The 19,874-nt window shown below is 40.2% G+C and overlaps 2 protein-coding genes across 2 annotated transcripts; both read right to left on the reverse strand.

Moving 5' to 3' along the window:
* Positions 1–2,515: 2,515 nt before the first annotated feature.
* On the reverse strand, positions 2,516–4,904 carry rlbp1b (retinaldehyde binding protein 1b). Its single transcript, XM_080437741.1, has 6 exons — positions 4,779–4,904; positions 4,419–4,623; positions 3,682–3,860; positions 3,360–3,518; positions 2,861–2,971; positions 2,516–2,697 (listed from the first exon to the last, which is right to left on the reverse strand). The coding sequence occupies exons 1-6, from the start codon at positions 4,890–4,892 to the stop codon at positions 2,569–2,571; spliced, it is 897 nt and encodes a 298-aa protein (XP_080293867.1). The 5' UTR covers positions 4,893–4,904; the 3' UTR covers positions 2,516–2,568.
* A 7,385-nt stretch (positions 4,905–12,289) lies between these two features.
* Positions 12,290–17,832, reverse strand: isg20 (interferon stimulated exonuclease gene). Its single transcript, XM_080437874.1, has 4 exons — positions 17,786–17,832; positions 14,991–15,672; positions 14,342–14,542; positions 12,290–13,746 (listed from the first exon to the last, which is right to left on the reverse strand). The coding sequence occupies exons 2-4, from the start codon at positions 15,645–15,647 to the stop codon at positions 13,549–13,551; spliced, it is 1,056 nt and encodes a 351-aa protein (XP_080294000.1). The 5' UTR covers positions 15,648–15,672; positions 17,786–17,832; the 3' UTR covers positions 12,290–13,548.
* Positions 17,833–19,874: the final 2,042 nt, after the last annotated feature.

Here is a 19,874-nt window from a genome sequence, read left to right on the forward strand (position 1 = left end):
AAGAGAGTGTTTCAAATTAACTAAGGTAATACTCAACCCTGAAGGGAAATTAACTACATTTTCTGTCACTTAATAAGAAGATGATAAGAAGATGATGCTATCTGAATTATTTTTTTTGTCAGGGGTGATTTTCAGAAAGCATTGTGTGAACAAAACATAATTTTAATATATACCTGACAGACAAAAACTAAGGACATTTTCTCTATGATTTAAGTTAGTTTTAGCTTTGTAAATGCATTTATGATCACTCTTGCGTACTATAAATGAACTTGGGCAGTGGAAGTTAAGATAGAAGTTACTACTTCTGTGGTGGAGCCAGCCAGAGTCTCACCACTGTAAAGACGAACATGTTGTGGATAAGGCCTCTGAACTGAAAATTACGGTAACACTTGATATGCATCCCATGTCTACAATGTGTTTATAATAAACATACATAATGCTTTATAACAATCATAATATCTTATAAAGCATGTTATAACTACTTACAAGGGCAAGTATTGTAATTACAGTTTGGGGGGAAAGGATCATAGTGTATCATAATTGTCATTTGTAAAACAAGATAATGTAGGATACATTATAATCACTGTTACAATTCATTATCACTTTTATAATCATAGTGTGATTATAATTCACTTTTTAATGGACATTGTGTGCTATTAAATCAGCATCATAAATGTTTAATATTCAATTTAAAAGTTTAAATATTTGACACAATTGACCTCTAACAGAAAGACTTTTGATGGGAGTCAAATGTAAACAGTTACACCATTTTGACATTTCAATGTAAAATCTAATTTGGCAGGCATTATAATGTACATCAAATTACGTTTTGGTATAAGTGAAACTCAACTAAATAGTAGGCTAAAAATGGCATACTGTGTAGTATGTACAGGTAGTAGCCTACATTAGTATGGCTACTACATATGGTCTTGCACAGTATACAACATGGCTCCTTGAATGGTGGTTAACTTAGTTAGTTGACAATTCATTTAGTTGACTGACATTAAACCCCCAAATTAATTATGAAATTCAGAGCTTTCGTGATCCATTTCTTTCAATGACTATTACATAGTTCTAATGTAAGATCATACCCAACTAGTTGATAGGGTGTTTTAGTGATAATTTCACCTTTTTTAAGCAAGTTGAATTATTTGGTTCAAAGTTTTTTCGGTTACACCAGTATCATGGTCAGTAGGTCAGTATCATGTCAGCATCATGATCAGTATCATAGTAGACAAACAGACCAACAGGTAATACGATTATATACAGTTTATTGTACACATAATTTCTCAGCTGTGACATTCTTCATGGTGCAACAGGTAGCACAAGGGTGAAACTCCATAATATTCATTTCCAAGGACAGTCAAAAATAGAAGACAAACGAGACAGGCACTTGTTGGAATATCAGCTGTGTGGTGGTGGGTGGTGGTCAGGGTGCTGTGTGGGTGGGTGGCCTGTAGTCCTGACAAAGCACAGCTCAACAGCACATGACAGTGCTTTCACACTCTGCTGCTCAAATCAAAGCCAGCTCAAATCTGAGTTCATTTTAGCACAAGGAAAGAGCCAATGGGTTTTATTATGTTATGTGTGGATTTGTTTTTCTTTTGTTTAAAATGTGTCCATGGTGATTGACCACTTAAACCAATGCATCCATGTTTTATGCAAATTTTTTAAACAAAATTCAAATTCTTTAAATTGAAAGATAGTGAAAATAGAAGGTCTACAAGCTTACAAAGCATTGTGATATGCGACACGTAGATCTGCTACTTTTGCAATTCATTATACGATGAAGTATATAGAGCTTCAGTGGTTATGGATAAATTATCAATCAATCTTTAGAGCCAGGCCAGGGCCTTCAGCCCCAAGGAAGTCCAAACTCCCTCTGCCCTGTTTAGTTGTGCTTTGCCCAGACCTTCAGATGTACACAAGCTCTGGATGAGTGTCTTCTCTTTAACAAGACATCTTCAGATTGTGACTCTCTGCAGTCTAAACCAGTGGTTCTCAAACATTTTCGTGTCAAGGACCCCCAAATTGATAATATATTTGGACGCGGACCCCCTTCTGAAAATGTTTCGTGCCAGGGACCCCCAGAAGAGAAGATTTGTGTTAAAAAAATAACAATTATTCAAAAAAAATCCAAACATTTCCGAGATTTGTCCAAAATTTCAAAAATAGCAGATGTACAAGCTCGCAGCACAGCACGAAGTGACACGCTGTGCTATTTTTGAATAGCCAACGTATAAAATATGGATAAAGGGGTTACAATGTTTGTGATGCTATGTTAATTTTTTTGCTGGGGACCCCTGGAACCCCCCCCCTCCCCCCCAAGGACCCCACTTTGAGAACCAATGGTCTAAAACACTGTCTCTCAACGTCTGGTCCGGGGCCCACCAGGTGTACAAATGGAACCAATTAGACCCTTACTCATTTGTACACTCGTAAGCGTCCATTTTGGACCCCCTGGTGGTCCCCGAAACTCGACGTAGAGAACCAGTGGTCTAATAAGGAGGGAGGTTGTGAGAGTCTGGAGTCCCAGCCCGGTTGACAGTGAGGGTGTTCAGAGGACGTTTAGTCAAACAGCTTGGCTGCGATGGCCTTGCCATCATACTTTCCCAATTTCCCATCAAACTCTGAAGGGAGAATTTCAGGGTCAAAATCTTTGTAGTAGTTTTCCAGCTCATCTCCATGGACAAAGACCTAGAGGAAATAGACAAATTGTAATAGATCCTTTCTGGCCCTCAAAGTGATAAAATAATCTGAGACAAATCCCTGTCATTGCGGTTGGTTTCAGTTCTATAAAGGAGAATCCTGCAGCATATTCCTCATACAGAACCATTGTGTGTCTTTGGTTCCTACTTACTCTCTCCAGTAGTTTGCCCTTCATGAGAGGTTTGACCACGTTGTAGGTGGTGGTGAAATACCAGGGCTGGTGGATGAAGTGAACAGCCTTGAAACGAGCAGGGAAGGAATCCTGGTGCATGGAGCAAAAAGATGAGAGGACAAATCCAAATACTGATTAAGCATTGTGCTGTAAATTCTTCATCCTATTGTTGCACAGTGTCAGATTACTACAGTTTGTTCACGATGATGTCAAGCTTTTTTTTTTTTTTTTTAAGTGACACTAGTGTTTCTCAACAGGGGCGGTACAGCCAACCAGGGGACGTACAGAGAAGTTCTGGGAGCAATATTCTTTAAGGGGGGGGGGGGATATCATGATTATCAAAAATGTACGGTGTTGTGCAAAACCCAAATCACTTGGTGTGAAAAGGCCTTTATATAGTCAGATTCTAATCTAGAGCGAGGGACCGGGTTGGTTGTGGGGTGATGATATGTGCTGGCTGGGTCAGGTGGTGATCTACCTGTAACATGTCCACCATCTTCTTGAGCTCTGTGGGTTTGATTCCTGCGGCCTGTTGCATGGTGAACCCTTTGAAGTTCTCAATGATGCAGAAACCATTGATCTGCGTCTCCTCGTTCTCCAGGAGCTTCTCCAGGATTACACAGTATGCACGCAGGATCTATGGAAACACACACACACACACAGTTACATGAGAGGGACCTTGCAGCCATGAAGTCATGGTAGTAAGAAAAGGTCAACATATCTGGAACAGTCTAGTCTACATCTATGTCTATGCAGTAGATGCACTGTGGGATATGTAGTCCCCCGGATTGGATCCTGACCTCATCGAAGGTGATCTCCTCGTAATCCCAGTTCTCGATGTTGAAGAGTAAAACGATACGTCCGTATCTGTCTCTGCTGGACAGGATTCCAGGGTAACCAGCCTCAATGGTGCTGCGGACAGCCTCTGGAGTCAGGTTCTCAAACAGCTCTGGGTAGTCCCTCCTGAAACGCACGTACCCTGAAAACACACATACACACACACACACACACACACACACACACACACACACACACACACACACACACACACACACACACACACACACACACACACACACACACACACACACACACACATTGTATATTGTATGTTAAGGTTGGTGATTTGTACAGACATATTTGTGAGGGTATATGTACTGTAGTGTGTGCTGTAAATGCAAGGAGAGGTTGAAATTGTGCAGAATGAGTGGTGAGGAGTATCGAGGTGGATGAAAGGACACATTACGATTCGTAACAAGATAAAATAAAATAAAACAATGTGCAGGTCATCAACAATGCCATGGTTTAAAACTATTTTTGTTTTATTCTATTAAAGAACAAAGAACTTTGTTTAACACACTGTTTAAAAAGGTAATAAGAAAGATTCTTATTATTTTCATAATTTAACATGAACTGTTATGGTTTGGCTCTGTCTCAGATTTGGTCGATACCATTTGTCTATACAGGTAACATAACAGACAAATAAAAACCCACCATCTCAGAGTTCCGTATGTCCCTACACAATGACTTGACTCACCCTTCATAAGGTCGAAGGCGCGGGCCACGTCGTACTTCCTGGCGCGTATGAAGCGGACCAGCACGGCATCAGGTTTGTCTCCAAAGGTGTCCTGGACGCCCTTGGCTAGCTCATCTCCTCCGTCAGCCTTCTCCTTGATAATCCCCCTCAGCTCCTTCACCGCAGACACGCGCTTCTCGTCTGTCTCCAGCAACTCATCCTTGGCCTGTTGGAGTCAAACCACATGCAGCAGACGGTTAGCTTGGCTATCCGGGCCACTGGCAAGCTATAGACACAATATTTTATTTTTATTTTATTCTGTGTCAGGTAAATGACATGGTGTGGTCTGGTATATCTAGTGTGTGAGTGAACGGCTGTCACCTTCTGCATGGTGTGGTCTGGTACTTTGGGAGAGGGTCCAAACACTGGGCCGTGGTCTTTCACTGTCAGACGCTCCAGTTTGGCCCTGAGAGCCTGCTCCTCCTCCGACACCATGCGGAACGTTCCACTCTGTCAGGACACAAGAGATACGGGAGTTATTCTGAGTTATTATAGAGGTTATCATTTTTGTGTTATTATACGTTGTTAGACAGGAGTTGTTTTAATACAAGTTACTCTGAGTATTTTACACAATCCCCTTCACACAGTATGGCTATTTGAGATAGGCCTACTGTTGTCCCAAAACCGTTTGTGTCAGTACTTACCGTGACTCATTAAAGGTAGGGTAAGTTATATTTTTGGTTTTTGTTTTTGTTTTTGTTAAAAAGGTTAAAGTACTATATTCTGATAGTAATCATTGCTACAGAGCGTTTGTTTGGTCACAGGTGTCTCTCCAGCTCTTTAATAAACAGAATATAGTACATTCTCAGGTAGGTGACAACATTTAAGCCAATCAGGAGAGAGCACCGAAAATGCATTTTCTGTTTAATAAAGAGCTGGAGAGACATGGGAGACTCATTTTACTGAACAAACACTCTATAGCAATGAGTACTATCAGAATATAGAGCTATTTAACACTTATCTTAACAAAAGTAAATCACTTACCCTACCTTTAAGTCAGTGAGTAACTGAATTGTTAGTTGTCTAGATGCCTGTCTACCGCTGCCACCAAGACACATTCCTGGATATTTACTGTACCAATCATACAAACTGATTTTAGAGTAACAATTACCAATTCATTATAACTCTCACTAAAAACTTGGAAGTTCCCAGTAAGCCATCAGCTGTAAGTGAGGTTTAAACACGTGAGTCAGAGAAGAATGCCTTTCCACTACAATTCGCAGTTTCTAAATCAATAGACCTCAGTGTTGTTAGGATGTTAATCTGACTCACATGAGTCCATGTGAACCGTAAATACAGGTTTTTACAAGTCTTCTTGTAAAAACCTAAGGTTGGGATCAGGGATTAGCAGCTAGAAGCTGCTGTTGACTGTATCGTCGGCTGGAACAAGCAGCTTTGGTGTTGAGAAATGTTGAGCCACTGTGACTGGACTCATGTTAGGAAGTTACACAATCATTACTGGTTGAAGATCCTTATGCTTAAATTGAGAGCCAAGGAAGCCTAGAAGTAGTTAGTTGTTAGAATGACCTCCCTGAAATGGAAGATTAATTGGATCAATCTCTGCTGCAGCCCCTGAGCAAGGCACCTACTGAACCTGCTTACTGTACTTTAAGCTGCCCTGGTTAAAACGTGGCTAAATGTCGCCTCACTGAATCAACACAATAATCTACTTCATGCGCTTTCCTCCTCTTTGTATAATCACGCCATAATTATAGTCTAAATTAGCTCTGATATACTGCATGGGCTAACCTCACTGAGTCAGTCGGTGTCTCAAGTATCGGATTCCACCTGGGGACCTGTATGTGATCCACCTTTCTACTCATTCAATCCTGTCTATCTACTGTATCATAGCTAAATAAAAGCACAAATGCCTACAAATAACCTTTAAATATCTTGACTGATTTGATTTGTAAATGCATTGCATTCCTATACCAAGGCTATGTGCATAACTGTAGTCCCAGGTTTCCAGAAAGTGGAATACCCGTTTCCTGCTCTGGTTCATTTCCCCATCCGGAACAGGAAAAGGTTATGCCTTCTGGTACCCTGGGACTACAGTTATGCACAGAGCCAAAAACAAATGTTGTGTTAGAAATGTCAAAGGTCAAACCTAGGCCTTTCATATCAATAACTATGATACACCTATAATTCTATCAAGTTCTCTACCAACAGCAGTATGTTGGGACAGGAAATTAACTTCTCACATCTACTTGTGTTGCTGTTATTTGAATATAAGTATGGCAAAACAGTTCTGATCCCTATGAAGCCACTTTCTGAGTTCAGATCTAGTTCACCCTCCATCTTCTAAGATCACAGGAAGAGTGTGCAATACTGTGGGTATTTGTTACTATTGCTTGCTTACTATGTTTGTGATTCAGGAACTGAATCTTATTTAGACCTAGTTGAATTTGCAAGTCACTTTAGATAAGAGCATTCAAAATGAAATGTAAAGCAAAGGTATATTGTACTTACGACGACAGCCATGTCTGCTGGTCCTTTACAACTGCTGTTTAAACGCTGAAAAATACAAATGGGAGACGGAGAGGGATTTTGATGACATAACAGCCAAGTTCAGCTTGTAGTAAATATAGAAAGAAACAATTCACTAATTATACAACAGATTAACCCTCCCAGCCATGGCAGGGTGTTTTGATCTCAGCAATATTTTTAGTCCATTATCAGATGATTCATCGGCAGAGTTAAGTTCACAATATATCACTTTTATGATCAAAAGTAGTTACACTGGTTTTCAGTTGATTGTTCCCTTAACATTACGATACTGTAGGTACACAAAGATTCAGTAGGTACACAAAGTCAACAAAACAGACTCAATTATGTGTCAATGATTCCATGAAACGTTAACAACACTCTGTGTTATTGCATTATAGAACTAATCCTCTCAGTTTTATGCATCACTGAACTAAAATGAAATTCCTGCTCCTAAACATCTGCTCCAATACATCTGAGGCCCCAGAGTGCCTACAGTATAGTGCCTTCCTGTCATAAGGCAGACTGGAGACAAAATCACTGCAATAGTATCTACATGTCATAATGTGTCATGTGGTAAAGGTTTTATCCATATTGCCTTACAGTAACAAACATGTTCAGCATTGCTGACTCAAACACCTTAGAAAGAAACACAAACACAGTTTCGCTCTCAATGACACCAAAGTATATCCTCAGTTACTGGGCCCCCCAACAATCCATTCTCTAAAATTCCCTCTCGAAACCAAAAGAGCTGCCGAGAACGTTCCAAAGTCCGCTATAGCATCGTGAAGCACTGTGGAACATCCAAGGCGTGGAGGCACTGGTACCCAGAAGGGATGATGAGGAAGAGGAAGCTGCTTACCTGTGGAGGTACAGTATCTGCGGCTGGTGTCACAGGGAGTTCGTGTGAACTGGGGGACAGAGGGAACCTGTTATATGTAGTCCTGGGATTAGTGACGTCACATGAGATCACAGCACACAGATTGAACATTTTCTTCATAATCAGTGGAGAAAGAGGTGGAGCAAGAGAGACGAGGCTGGGGAGGGAGGGGTTTGATCCTTGCTGAATAGTGGATATTTTGTTGGGTTTGGGGGCACGACACTGACCACGGCATGACACTGATTAGATGATGTAATGTTGCAAAAACACTTTTAGGCAAGGTATGGATATCAGGGGATTGGGTGGGTGGAGGTGTGTAGGTTGTGATGACGTGTGTGTGTGTGTGTGTGTGTGTGTGTGTGTGTGTGTGTGTGTGTGTGTGTGTGTGTGTGTGTGTGTGTGTGTGTGTGTGTGTGTGTGTGTGTGTGTGTGTGTGCGTGTGTGCGTGTGTGCGTGTGTGTGTGTGTGTGGAGGGGAGGGGGTGTACTTGGAGTTTTTTTTTAATGTTGGTCTATCGTGCCCGCAACTTGAACTGGCCTGGTTAGAGAGAGGAGGCGGGGGCTTGATTCTTAACTTGCTTCTGTGCTCTGTGATGAAGGAGATGTATGGAGAGACAGATCTCAAAGTCATACTTTTAGCCAGTGGTTCTCAAACCTTTTCATGTCAGGGACCCCCAAATAAATATGTATTTGACCATGGATCCCCATCTGAAAATATTTCGTGCCAGGGACCACAATACAAGATTTGTGTCATTAAAATGTTTCGAACATTTTCGAAAAAAAGATAATCTCTTGTAGATAGAGTTTAAAGTGGTTAAACAGATTTTGATGCTGTATTAACTAATTTTGCTGGAGAACCCCTGGAACCCCCTCAAGGACCCCTGGGAGTCCCCACTGCTTTTAGAACATGAATAAACGAGCAACGAGTTTGTCAATATAAAGAGAACCTGCCAGTTAGATTTCATTTATGTGAACAACACAGAAGCAACCAATAAAGTTGACAATATTTGTACTTCATATATTCAATATTTGTATATCATGCCCATACATCCCAAGGCTCTACCAAAGTTCAACATCACTTTATTAAAGCGATTGTGATCCTGGTTGCTCAACCGGTTATTGCACCTACAAAATAGACACAAAAGTACTCAGAAGACCAGTTCATGTATGTGTCACCATGCCCTCACTGTGCTGTCACTCTTCATTAGACAATAAAACTAAAGTCTTATGAATAATCTAAACAATTGTGGACTCATAAAGACTAAATGTTATATTTTGGAGAACTTAAAAAATAAGAACCTTTTAATGAAACTCATCAACTGTTTAATGCCCTTTCCCCATCGACTATGACTAATCAGAGATCCAAAGTGGATGTTATTTGTCAGCAGAAGAAATAACCTGGCTTAAACCTCTCATGAATTGTTCTTTGTTTTGGCATCAGTAATCAGAGACTAACCTCTGATTGAATGAGGCCAAACTTTCAACAGCCCATTAACCACTTGAACCCCAGTATCCATATTCGGGTTTCGGGTTCGGTTCTCTAAGACTTTAACTTTGAGGGTTTATGTGGCTAATCCATTTTGACCATAAGGTGTTTGAAACATGAGTTAACTTCCCACTTACACACAATACTGGGCACATTCCAATGGCCTACTATTGTGTATGCACACAACAGGCTACATTATTGTCAGTGAATGTTCCTCCTTGTATTAAGTCTTATGGAGTATTGTAACGATTATAAATTGAGAGGTATGTTTATATAACGTCCTCAGCCTACATACAGCAGGACACATTAACTCAGTCTGTGCTTATTAAGAAGAAACCTTTTGGAAGATTTTTGTCTGTAATTTTCTTTTTTTATATTTTTTTTGTTTTTTGACCGGACAAGAAATATTAAAAAAATATAATACAAATAAATCAAAATTTTCCATACCAAATTGATTATTATTATTTAATTTTGTATGATCGATTAAATAGATAAGTTTGATTACTAACTATTGATTGATAACTCTTGCACCCCTAGCATCTTGTATATTCTATCGAGCATCTTCTCAACATTCAACATGGTCAACAGACTCCAGCCCAGCTTTTCCAAGGTCATGTGTGACCTATGGTCATCCAATACACTCCAAATTGTTGTTACTTGGCTACGTATCTTACATTATATTATCATGATGTTCGTACGATATAGTGTGGGATTATCGACAGCGAGGATATTTTTTCTACATTTTATAGTCTTCCTCTGTGTCTATGGGTCGGAGAACTACTGTTATCTTCACAGAAGAGTTCTTCTGATATTTCTGTGTGGCACGTCATTGGATGTCAGAGAGTACAGGGGAAATCATTGATGCACGTTTTTGTCCTGATGCAACGCTAAATGCAGCAGGGCAGTAAGCTGCTAAAGCAAACCTGATCCTCTCATAGGGCAATATCTGGATTGGAAACACAATGCCAGGCTCTGTGCTGAGCTATAGGGCCATGGTAAAGGTTTAGGAAGTGGGGTGATTGTGTGTGTGTGTATGTGCATGCCATAAGGCCATATTAATGCTACTGTTTATGGAGAGGTGTATGTGCATATATGCTCACTCTCATGCACTTGTGTACATACGCACGCTTGCAGTTTCATTCATACCCGTCCCCGGTCCCCAGGGGTCTGTACAGTATGGTCCTTTTTTCCCCCTCTACACCAAATCTCACAAAGCGCTCGTTGTGGATCTGCTATAGATCTGCTGTTTTTTTAGTTTTTTAATTATATATTTTTTCTGCCTTTATTGATAGTCCACAGTGAAGAGAGACAGGAAACAGGGAGAGAGAATCGGGAAGTGACATGCAGCAAAGGTCCGTCAGGGGGAATCAAACCCGGGACTCGCTGTCAGGCATCAGCGCCCATGTGGTACACGCCTTAACCACTCCGCTATCGGCGCCCCATAGATCTGCCATTTTTGAGGAATGTTTCTCTATTATGACATGCCCAGAATAGGGATGCTAGGGTTGTAGTGGTTAAATGTATATATCAGTATTAGTATTCAGGTGCTAGTCACTGTTAAACCTAAAGGTGTTTTATCGACCCCCTCAGGGGTCCCTTAATGTGGCATACAAATTAGTTTAATGACTTTAACCCTATATACAGTACATCTACAAGCTCACAATGCGTGACTATTTTCAATGTCTTAAAAAAATATGGGAAAATGTATTAATAAAGTGACTTGATACACAGCCCTGGTCTGTATTAAGGTGGGAACTCACAAACTTGGCTCTCCATGGCACATGATTATAGACACTGCTCAATAAATTAATTCTGTCAAACAAAAAATTAATTTGTGCCATAAGGTCATGTCCCATTGTAGCTGTGGAACAGTAAAGCAGGGTGCCACTGGGTTCTGTACCCAATTTAGGTTCTCCAACATCAACAGTCCATCTCCTGATCTAACCTTTCCTAAAGCTACCTGGTGGATTTTGTAGTTGCGTTCTGTGATGCCATCCCTCCAGAATCAACCTGACCATGACCCAATCGTTCAAGACACAGGAAATGATCCAAGTCGTTTAGTTTAGTTTTTTTAAGGGAAGCAGGCAGTCCTTCCTTCAACGCAGTACTTCCATTTTAACCAATTAATTCTATATGGTTCATTGACCTCCAGGGGTCTATACTTGGTCAAGTTGGTCCCTTCCTTTTTTCCCCCTCTACAGAAAATCTCTTTGCCAAATGTTTGCCTACCTATTATGACAAGCCCAGAATTGTGACACTAGATTTCATGTACTTTAATTACATTGAATATGAAAGCATAGAACAGACAAAAGAGAGAAGGCTCCAGCTAGATTCAATCCAAAGCCAACAGTGGTCTGTGTGCGGTTCAATAGACATTACAACAATGGCTGCCATGTTGTTGAGTCATATGAAAACACTCTGTTCTCCTTTAACCACATGAACCCTGGTGTCCCTTGTGTGGGCATGTCACAATAGGTGAGCTTTCTGTGAAAAAGTTATCTACAAGCTCACAACACGTCGTGTTTGCGATGGGTTGTGAGCATGTAGATCAGCCATGTTCGGCGAGGACGTTTGGTGTAGAAGGAAAAAAAAAAGTAGCGAGCCAAGTTAAGACCTCTCGGAGACCCAGGTCAACAAAGTACTAGTGTATATAAGAGATTCAGAGTAACATGGCCATAGCTTTCTCCTATTGTGAAGAAGGGGTTGGAGATGGGAACCATCCACATAGTAATTATTTTTTTGAAAGCAACTCTTTAGAACAAGATTAGAACAAGTTTCTGACCACTCAAAGTGCTTTACAATGCATGCCTTAAATTTAACCGTTCACACTCCAATGGCTGAAGCAGCCACGCAAGGCACCTACCTGCTCATCAGTGGCTGTTAGGCGTTTAGTGGAATGCTCGAGGACACTTCTGACATGATGCCAGGAATAACCAGGGTTTCAAATCAGGAATCATGGCCTCTCTCTAGTAGCTGTTGCAAATCAAATCATAACAAGCAAATACCGGTATCTAAATAACCATTTAAATATTTCCTCACTGACATCAACCAAAGACAAAACAGGCCAGCATGTTTATAATTTTATTTCAACATTAGGCATTTTAAGAGAGCAGCATACCATACAAGGTAAAGAAATCCCAACCATTAGTAGGGAACAAAGAGTCCAAAACATGCTTAGATCTTAAGCAAACTTGCCCTGACCCAAAATGTAATGTCTAATGACACATGAAATGTGGGCAGCTGAGGTATTAGAGAACTGCAGCATTATCTGCATTTTAAAAGCACCAGAACATCGAATACCATCAGGTGACTGCATTAATGTGATGAGGAACCAAATGACAATGGTATATTTTTACTTAAACATTTAACTTCAAGTTAATTAAGTGTCTGTAAATGATTACATGTTATCATGTGCATTTATTTAGTGAAACTAGGTGGTTTAATTATTTCACAATAGAATTTGTCATCATTTGTTCATTAAAATATTCACATTAGAGAACTGGACATACTGCCCCATAATAGTAACTGGGTTCATTTAACCACAAGGGATAAAATCCCATTCTCAGACATAACATGTAATAAAACATAACTCAGCAAACAATATGCTGTTAGTAACTTTAAACACATGTACAACATGTTTAAAATTCTTAATAAATGTACATGTTTTTCACTTAAGCACTTCAATTATATGAACAAGTTGCTGTTCTTCACAAGTGTACCTGTGATAAATATTGATTTTGTTTTATTGAATTGGATCTAATCTATTTTTGGAATATATTATTAGGGACATTCGGTTATATGGCACATGTTGTGGATATGCAATACTTAAAACAACCTTTCATATTCAAACTTATCTGCTAAGTTACCGTTTTTCCAATTTACAATTGTTTGTATATTGGACCATCCCTGTATATTGTCCAAACCTTTTTGTTAGAAGCTCTCACCAGCTGGGTTTCAGTTATTTTATTACAACATCACATTAGATTACTAAATAGAAATGGCAAATTTGTAAGCTTTTCTTTTTCTTAATTTGCTGGACAACTTCTGTTGACAAACAACTGAAACCCATATGTTTAATAAATAAACAGTAATTCAATAGTAATTTTTCTCAACCACAATTTCTTGTAGCTATATTATAGACACTTTTTTGTGTGTGTGGCTTTAGTCCAACTAATGGAAATGGAACACCTAAATCTCACATTTTGTTTCAAATTCGTTTGACAGGCAGATGGAAACATACTATTATTGGTTGTCATCTGACAGGTGATCTGGCCAATACTGGTCCTCCATGTAGTGGTCAGAGGTGGGGCTAGGCCGAAGCGCTGTGTCTCCACTTCCTTTCTTCTTCCTTATCCCCGCCTCCCACTCCTCCTCTACCAGCTTGTAAAGGTCCAGAGTTGCCAAGGCATCTTCCACTGAACAGTGGCCTCTTTTACCAACCTAGGAACGACAAAAAACAATCAAGCAAAACAAAATAATGTGACAATGTTTAGGTATTATCATTCTAAACCTATGTTGCTGCTGTTCTACATACAGCCAACCAGTTGAAAGACATAGAGGCTTTGACCTTTTTAATCTTAAAATAACTAATGGCCGAAAATAGCCGATCAACAACCTAACAACGTGTCGCAGCGTGACGTGGTGTGAGCTTATAGATCTGCTATTTCCGGTGCGCGACATGCTTTCTAAGAAGACACGCTGGCTTGTGTGGAATGCAAATGACTGAAATCAGTCGTGGCAAGAACTTTAATCTTTAATCCATGCTAACCTGTGTGTTCTCTCCTGAGGTGAAGACGATTCAAGAAATGTTATTTGTCAAATGCTCATACAAGTATCTGCAGTAAAATGTTTGTGTGGCATGCACCGCCAGACTGTGCTACTACTGTCCAGCATGTATAATAACAACTAAACATACAAGATATAATAAACACAAGGTATACATAGGTAGAAATGTTATAATACATCAATAAGTAGTATAGTATAAAGTGTATCAAGTGTGTACAGTGTGTGAAGTGTATTGTGTGTTGTATCATACCTGGATGTTCCTCTTCAGCAGCGTACTGGTCAGGGTCTTGAGGGAGATGCGATACCTGCGCGGGAGGCCAGACAGTCGCCTGAGTAAGCAGTTGGTGCTGGTGTCCCTGACCATGTGACATGGAGGGGCCATGCCCAGAGCCCTGAAGTCATTGTCGATGGAGTGACCCACCACCAGTTTGCCCTCCAGTATCCTCAGGATCTACAGCAAATGGAGATTAGGACATTAAAACACTACAGTTACAATATGAAATACACACAATCATATTATATATTACCATCTTTTGACATAATTCAAACTGATCAAAACGTATGGTATGGCAACAGTTAGGGGACAAATTCTATTAACCCATTAAACCGGGAAAGCATCTGTGTCATTCTTTGGCTATACAAAAATGGCAGATATACAAGCTCACAGCGCGTCACTTCGTGCAGCACTGCGAGCTTCTACATCGGCTATGTTTGAACATTTTAGAAAAATGTTGAAAGTGTGAGAACTACTGATTTAAAAGGCATTCGTAGAATCGGCCTCAGGTCTTAGTACAAAGGCTGCTCCCAGTTGAGAGTTCAGCCTAGCCTTGGTACAAGACTGTCATGACCGATGACCGTCCTGATCCAAGGCTAGAGTTAAGCCCAGGTCTCACACTCACCTCCTCCCTGGCCTCAGTGAAAGGCACGGCATCCTGCAGGTGATGCCTCTGGATTCCGCTCCACCGCGTCCTGTAGTCCACGACGCGCTGACAGGGACGGACATACTTGTCATAGAGAACGTGACCTTGGTAATCCACTATGCTGCAGCGGGCCAGCTCGTTGCAGTGCGCCCCAGGGCCAGTGCCGACCATCTCACAGTCCATGGCCACCACCGCCACGGGGCAGACGCAGGGCGAGGTGCGCCCGCTGGCGGGGGGGCTGGCCTCGGATACAAAGCCACTGTCCACCTCCCATTTGTCCCTGACAGTGACAGATGATGATGTGCACAGCATGTGCTGCTGGTCAGCTGCTGTCCTTATTATCATGTCTTCAGAGTTTAGAGTGTCTTCTGTGTGACTTGTTGAACAAAGCTTTACTCTTTTGACTGTTTCGTTAGTGTTCAGTGATTGTTGTTTGTGCTGCACGTCTTTACTTTTCCTCTTCAGGCCGCTGGCCATTTTGTTTTTCTGGTGGTCTCGTTTTCGTCTTGTTTTGGTGGTCTCCGCAAGCCGAAGCATCATGGCTTTACGACATAAAGCCCTGTAATTGTAATTGTTGTTGAGGAGCCCCCACGATGAGCTGTGACACGAACTACTCCCGTTTAAAGAGTGTGCCATCGGCCAGTCTGTCTCTCGAACATACCTGTGAGGAACACAACCAAATGAGCGGACAATACTAATATCAGAAACACAGCCCTGAATCATTATAATATGTAAAAACAAAATCTAGAATTTGCCACATAGTCCATGAGCCAGACAAGATTTCATTATCGAAAGAGTGGGCAAAACCATACCTATATTAAATTGTTCATAGGGTCAATACGAGTAAATAAATATATGATAACCTCTCCACAGGAGCAGCTTTTTCATGGTTATCACACATTTTGTTATTTTCCCCATACGTACATGACAGGTGAAAAAAATGACAAAATTTAAAAAAGAGTTATCATAATGAAACTTCCTGAGTTGATTACTTACATGAAGACAATGATTTATCGTATTACAAGTTTTCTGAAATTGTATATTTCCAGTAATTGTAACTTTCCAGAATCAACATTGGAACATTGGACAAAGCCAGAGTGAACATTCTTATTTCATTTTGTTAAGATGTTGGAGTCAAAGGTTTTTAACGAGGGAATATTCAATATCTGGCACAATTTTGGGGCTCTGGCTCATGGACTAAATGCCTAATTTGCATATTTAAATATACAATTTCAGAAAACTTGTAATACGATAAATCATTGTCTTCATGCAAGTAATCAACTCAGGAAGTTTCATTATAACTCTTTTTAAAATGTTGTCATTTTTTCACCTGTCATGTACGTATGGGGAAAATAACAAAATGTGTGATAACTATGAAAATGCTGCTCCTGTGGAAAGGTTATCATATATTTATTTACTCGTATTGACTCTATGAACAATTTAATATAGGTTTGGTTTTGCCCACTCTTTCGATAATCATTGCTCAATTTTGGGGCTCTGGCTCATGGACTAACAGACAAGGACAAGTCTTGCCACGGACACTGTGTATGGACATAGTTATGACCCCTGAACAAAACATAACACCAGGGGTGTTGGTAGTGTGGTAATGTGAGCCTAGTTAGCCGTAAGCAACTCTAGATCCTATTTTTAATATCTGGAATCTAGAGTTGCAAATCCCAACCCTTGACAGCCCAAACATCCAAACAGAAATGTCCGATCTGATTGTAGCCCCAGCCCCCATTTGGAACCTCTAATGTGATTGCATTAAACGACGTTATACTCACCAACATTGCAGCTGTACGGAAAGCTTGAATTATCCTGTTTCTATCTGTCAAGTTTTTGTTTCATAAAATTCCACCTTAAAGACATCATGTAATAAGCTACTTTCTGTCAATACATTCCATGCAGGTGATTATTTTTTTTAAGTGTTGGAGTTTGGAAGCGCTCGTTTTCAATAACGTGACGTCCTGCTGCCTCCTGTATTACGAGACATTTCTAAACAGGTGGTACGCAGGACCATTTAAAAAGATATGCCAGGGACCCCCAAAGAGACGAGAGATTTTTTTAATGGAAGTACAGCAGTGATTTTCAAACATTTAAAATTTGAAGGACCCCCCCCCCCCCCCAATTGATACCATTTCATTAGTGTTCATTTAACTCTGAGAGTGTACAAATGGAACCAAATGGACCCGTCAGGGTCCATTTGGTTCTATTTGTACACTGTCTGAGTTACAGACACATAAGGGTCCATTTTGTTCCTATTCCTGACTATCAGTCATTTAGTTGGGGACCCCCTGGGAGGAACCACCTTCCAAACTCCAAAACAATTATCACCTGCACGGAATGTATTGACAGAAAGTAGCTCATAACATGTCTTTGGTTGATTTTTTTTATCCCAAAAAAACTTGCCAGATAGATAAATTCAAGCTTTCCGTACAGCTGCAATGTTAGGGAGTTTAACGTTCGTTTAATACAATCAGATAGGACTTTTCTGTTTAAATGTATGGGCTGTCAAGGGTTGATATTGCAACTACATTCCAGATATTAAAAATAGGATCCAAGAGTTGCTTGCGGCTGGTTAGCCGTTAGCTAATAAGCAATCCGAGGGACACTGCCACGACATCACAGCACTACAGAGAGCCATAACAATACATAACAGTGTTTATGACAGCCTCTTACAAGTCAACTGACATTCCAATTAAAGTTGACCCGTTTCAACAACATTCTAACGATATAAACATAATAACACGTATAAAACATTGGGTTTTACGAACCTTTCTCTGACAACACGTGTTGTGACAGCTGAACGTGCCTGGACATGTTCCAGAGTGTTGCCAGATTTTATGAGAGAAATAAGCAACCAGGTCTAGGAAAACAAGCCCAAAAGAAGCGACCACGCCACACGAGCACAGCAGATCTACAAGCTCACAACGCGTGGAAATGCGACGTTGTGAGCTTGTAGATCTGCTGTTTAAAAATAATAATATTGAAATAAAATGTGGAAGATTTGGAAGATTTTTTTAACATTCTAGTAACAACACAAATCTGGTACGGGGCTCCATATGGCACAAAACATTTTCAGATATACATATTAATTTGGGGTCCTTGACATGAGAATATTTGAGAACCACCGGTTTAAAATAAATAATTTAAAATGTTTTGGAAACAAGCCCAAATAAGCAACTACACTTTAGAAAGAAGCCCAATAAAACTATTAACGAGCAACTTTACAGAAAAACAAGTCCAAAGATGCTTATAATAAGAAGACATGGCAACACTGACAAGTTCCCCGTTCTACAATGTGATTGGTGGATTCTCTTCTTCGAGTAACCCCCAGCATTCATCAAACGTCACATCTGGTCGTGGCTGCCACCGGGCGACGTGCAGCTGCTACTGCATCCTCTCCATTGATTGTGCTCTATCCTCTCGCTTTGTGCTCACATTGGTCTAACCACTTGAACCCGGCCGGAGTCCCTCAGGGCTCAATACTAGTAGCCTCAATCTATTTTATTTTCCTTCGCGTTTACAATGCTAGTAACTTTTTTGTTATTGTGGGGATTGGGGAATAGCCGATCGACAAGCTCACAATGCGACACAACGCATCGCGTTGTGAGCTTGTTGATCTGCAATTCTGCAATGCTGGTTATTAACCTTTTTAAACCACATAAATCATAGCATCCCTATTATGGGCATGTCATAATAGGCTTTCCTGGGGGGACCCTGGTCAAGGTTTAACTTCAGTCAATAAGAGACAATAGGAAAGGGAAGGGGACAGGTGATTTTAAAGCATTTGAAACATGTAAAATGTACATATGTGCAGGCGATTCTGTTCTGATACCAAGAAGATGGTCCCAAAATTTGATATTCAAAACGAATATATCCGAAGATAGACAAACATGCACTGCGAATATGTGACACAAAGCACAACATTAGCAACTGTGATACCATCATCCCAGAGAAAGTTGTTTGTTACATAAACATACTTCCGGCATTCTCACTCACAATAGTGAATTTCAAAACCTGTCATTTCTGTACAGAAACAACCCGCCTATGTAGGCCTATTTTAGACGGCACCCATTATTAAAAAAACTCTGCGTAAACTAATTTTCTTCCATGGTATTAAGTAAAATATTCACCATAATACCTTATGTGATACTCTACTATAGGCAGACGCTTGTTTTTGGCCTTGAACCTGTCTTTTTGACTTTTTATTTATTTAAGGGGCAGCCTCACTCTAGTTACCTTTTCCACCAACCAAAATAAACTACACAACACGGCAGGCTAACACGATTATTGCTAAAATAATAATCCCAATTATTCATCTTAACAATATACTCTCATCTGTGTAAATGTAGCTACACATTTATTTTCTAAATGGAAATCTTTCTTAATGACTGTTGCTCATTTCTGTGCATCAGTGACACACAATTGTACCAATAGTATGTAGAATAGTATGTAGAGGCCATAGAATTGTGGATAAATTAGTAAAACAATGACAAAACAAGTTCCACCAACCAACCGTTTCCAACATGTCATCCCAGCAAAAAAGGTACAAAAGGATAGTTAAATTAGATGCTGTGGATTGTTAAGCATCTTACATCCACAGCAGGTTCATTGAACCCATTTCTTGATATTTTAAATGTGAAGCTATCAGACGATGCACTCTACTCGTCTTGGTCCAGGCACAGAAGCACACTGATCGCGATTAGATGACAATTCCAGAAGGAAACAAACGAGTAAAAAAAAAGAAGATTGTTTTCATCTATGGTCCTTAAGCTAAGTCAGTACTCTTTCCACATTTGGCTTTGTGTTTTATAACCCTTCAATTCTTATGAAAATGTACATTTCGGAAACTTTGTTTCT

The sequence above is a fragment of the Gymnoscopelus braueri genome (assembly GCF_963280865.1).
Source record: "Gymnoscopelus braueri genome assembly, chromosome: 9".
NCBI classification, from domain to species: domain Eukaryota; kingdom Metazoa; phylum Chordata; class Actinopteri; order Myctophiformes; family Myctophidae; genus Gymnoscopelus; species Gymnoscopelus braueri.

Bases quoted from the DNA above. Each gene is read 5' to 3' on its own strand.
- rlbp1b (XM_080437741.1), bottom strand. From the start codon at position 4,892: ATGGTGTCGGAGGAGGAGCAGGCTCTCAGGGCCAAACTGGAGCGTCTG. The intron at 3,519-3,681 runs GTCAGGATCCAA...GTGTTTCCATAG, and splicing joins AGGAGATCACCTTCGATGAG to ATCCTGCGTGCATACTGTGT. The intron at 2,698-2,860 runs GTAAGTAGGAAC...TATTTCCTCTAG, and splicing joins AGGGCAAACTACTGGAGAGA to GTCTTTGTCCATGGAGATGA.
- isg20 (XM_080437874.1), bottom strand. From the start codon at position 15,647: ATGGCACACTCTTTAAACGGGAGTAGTTCGTGTCACAGCTCATCGTGG. The intron at 14,543-14,990 runs GTGAGTGTGAGA...CATTTGCTGTAG, and splicing joins TCACTGAGGCCAGGGAGGAG to ATCCTGAGGATACTGGAGGG. The intron at 13,747-14,341 runs GTATGATACAAC...TGTCGTTCCTAG, and splicing joins TGCTGAAGAGGAACATCCAG to GTTGGTAAAAGAGGCCACTG.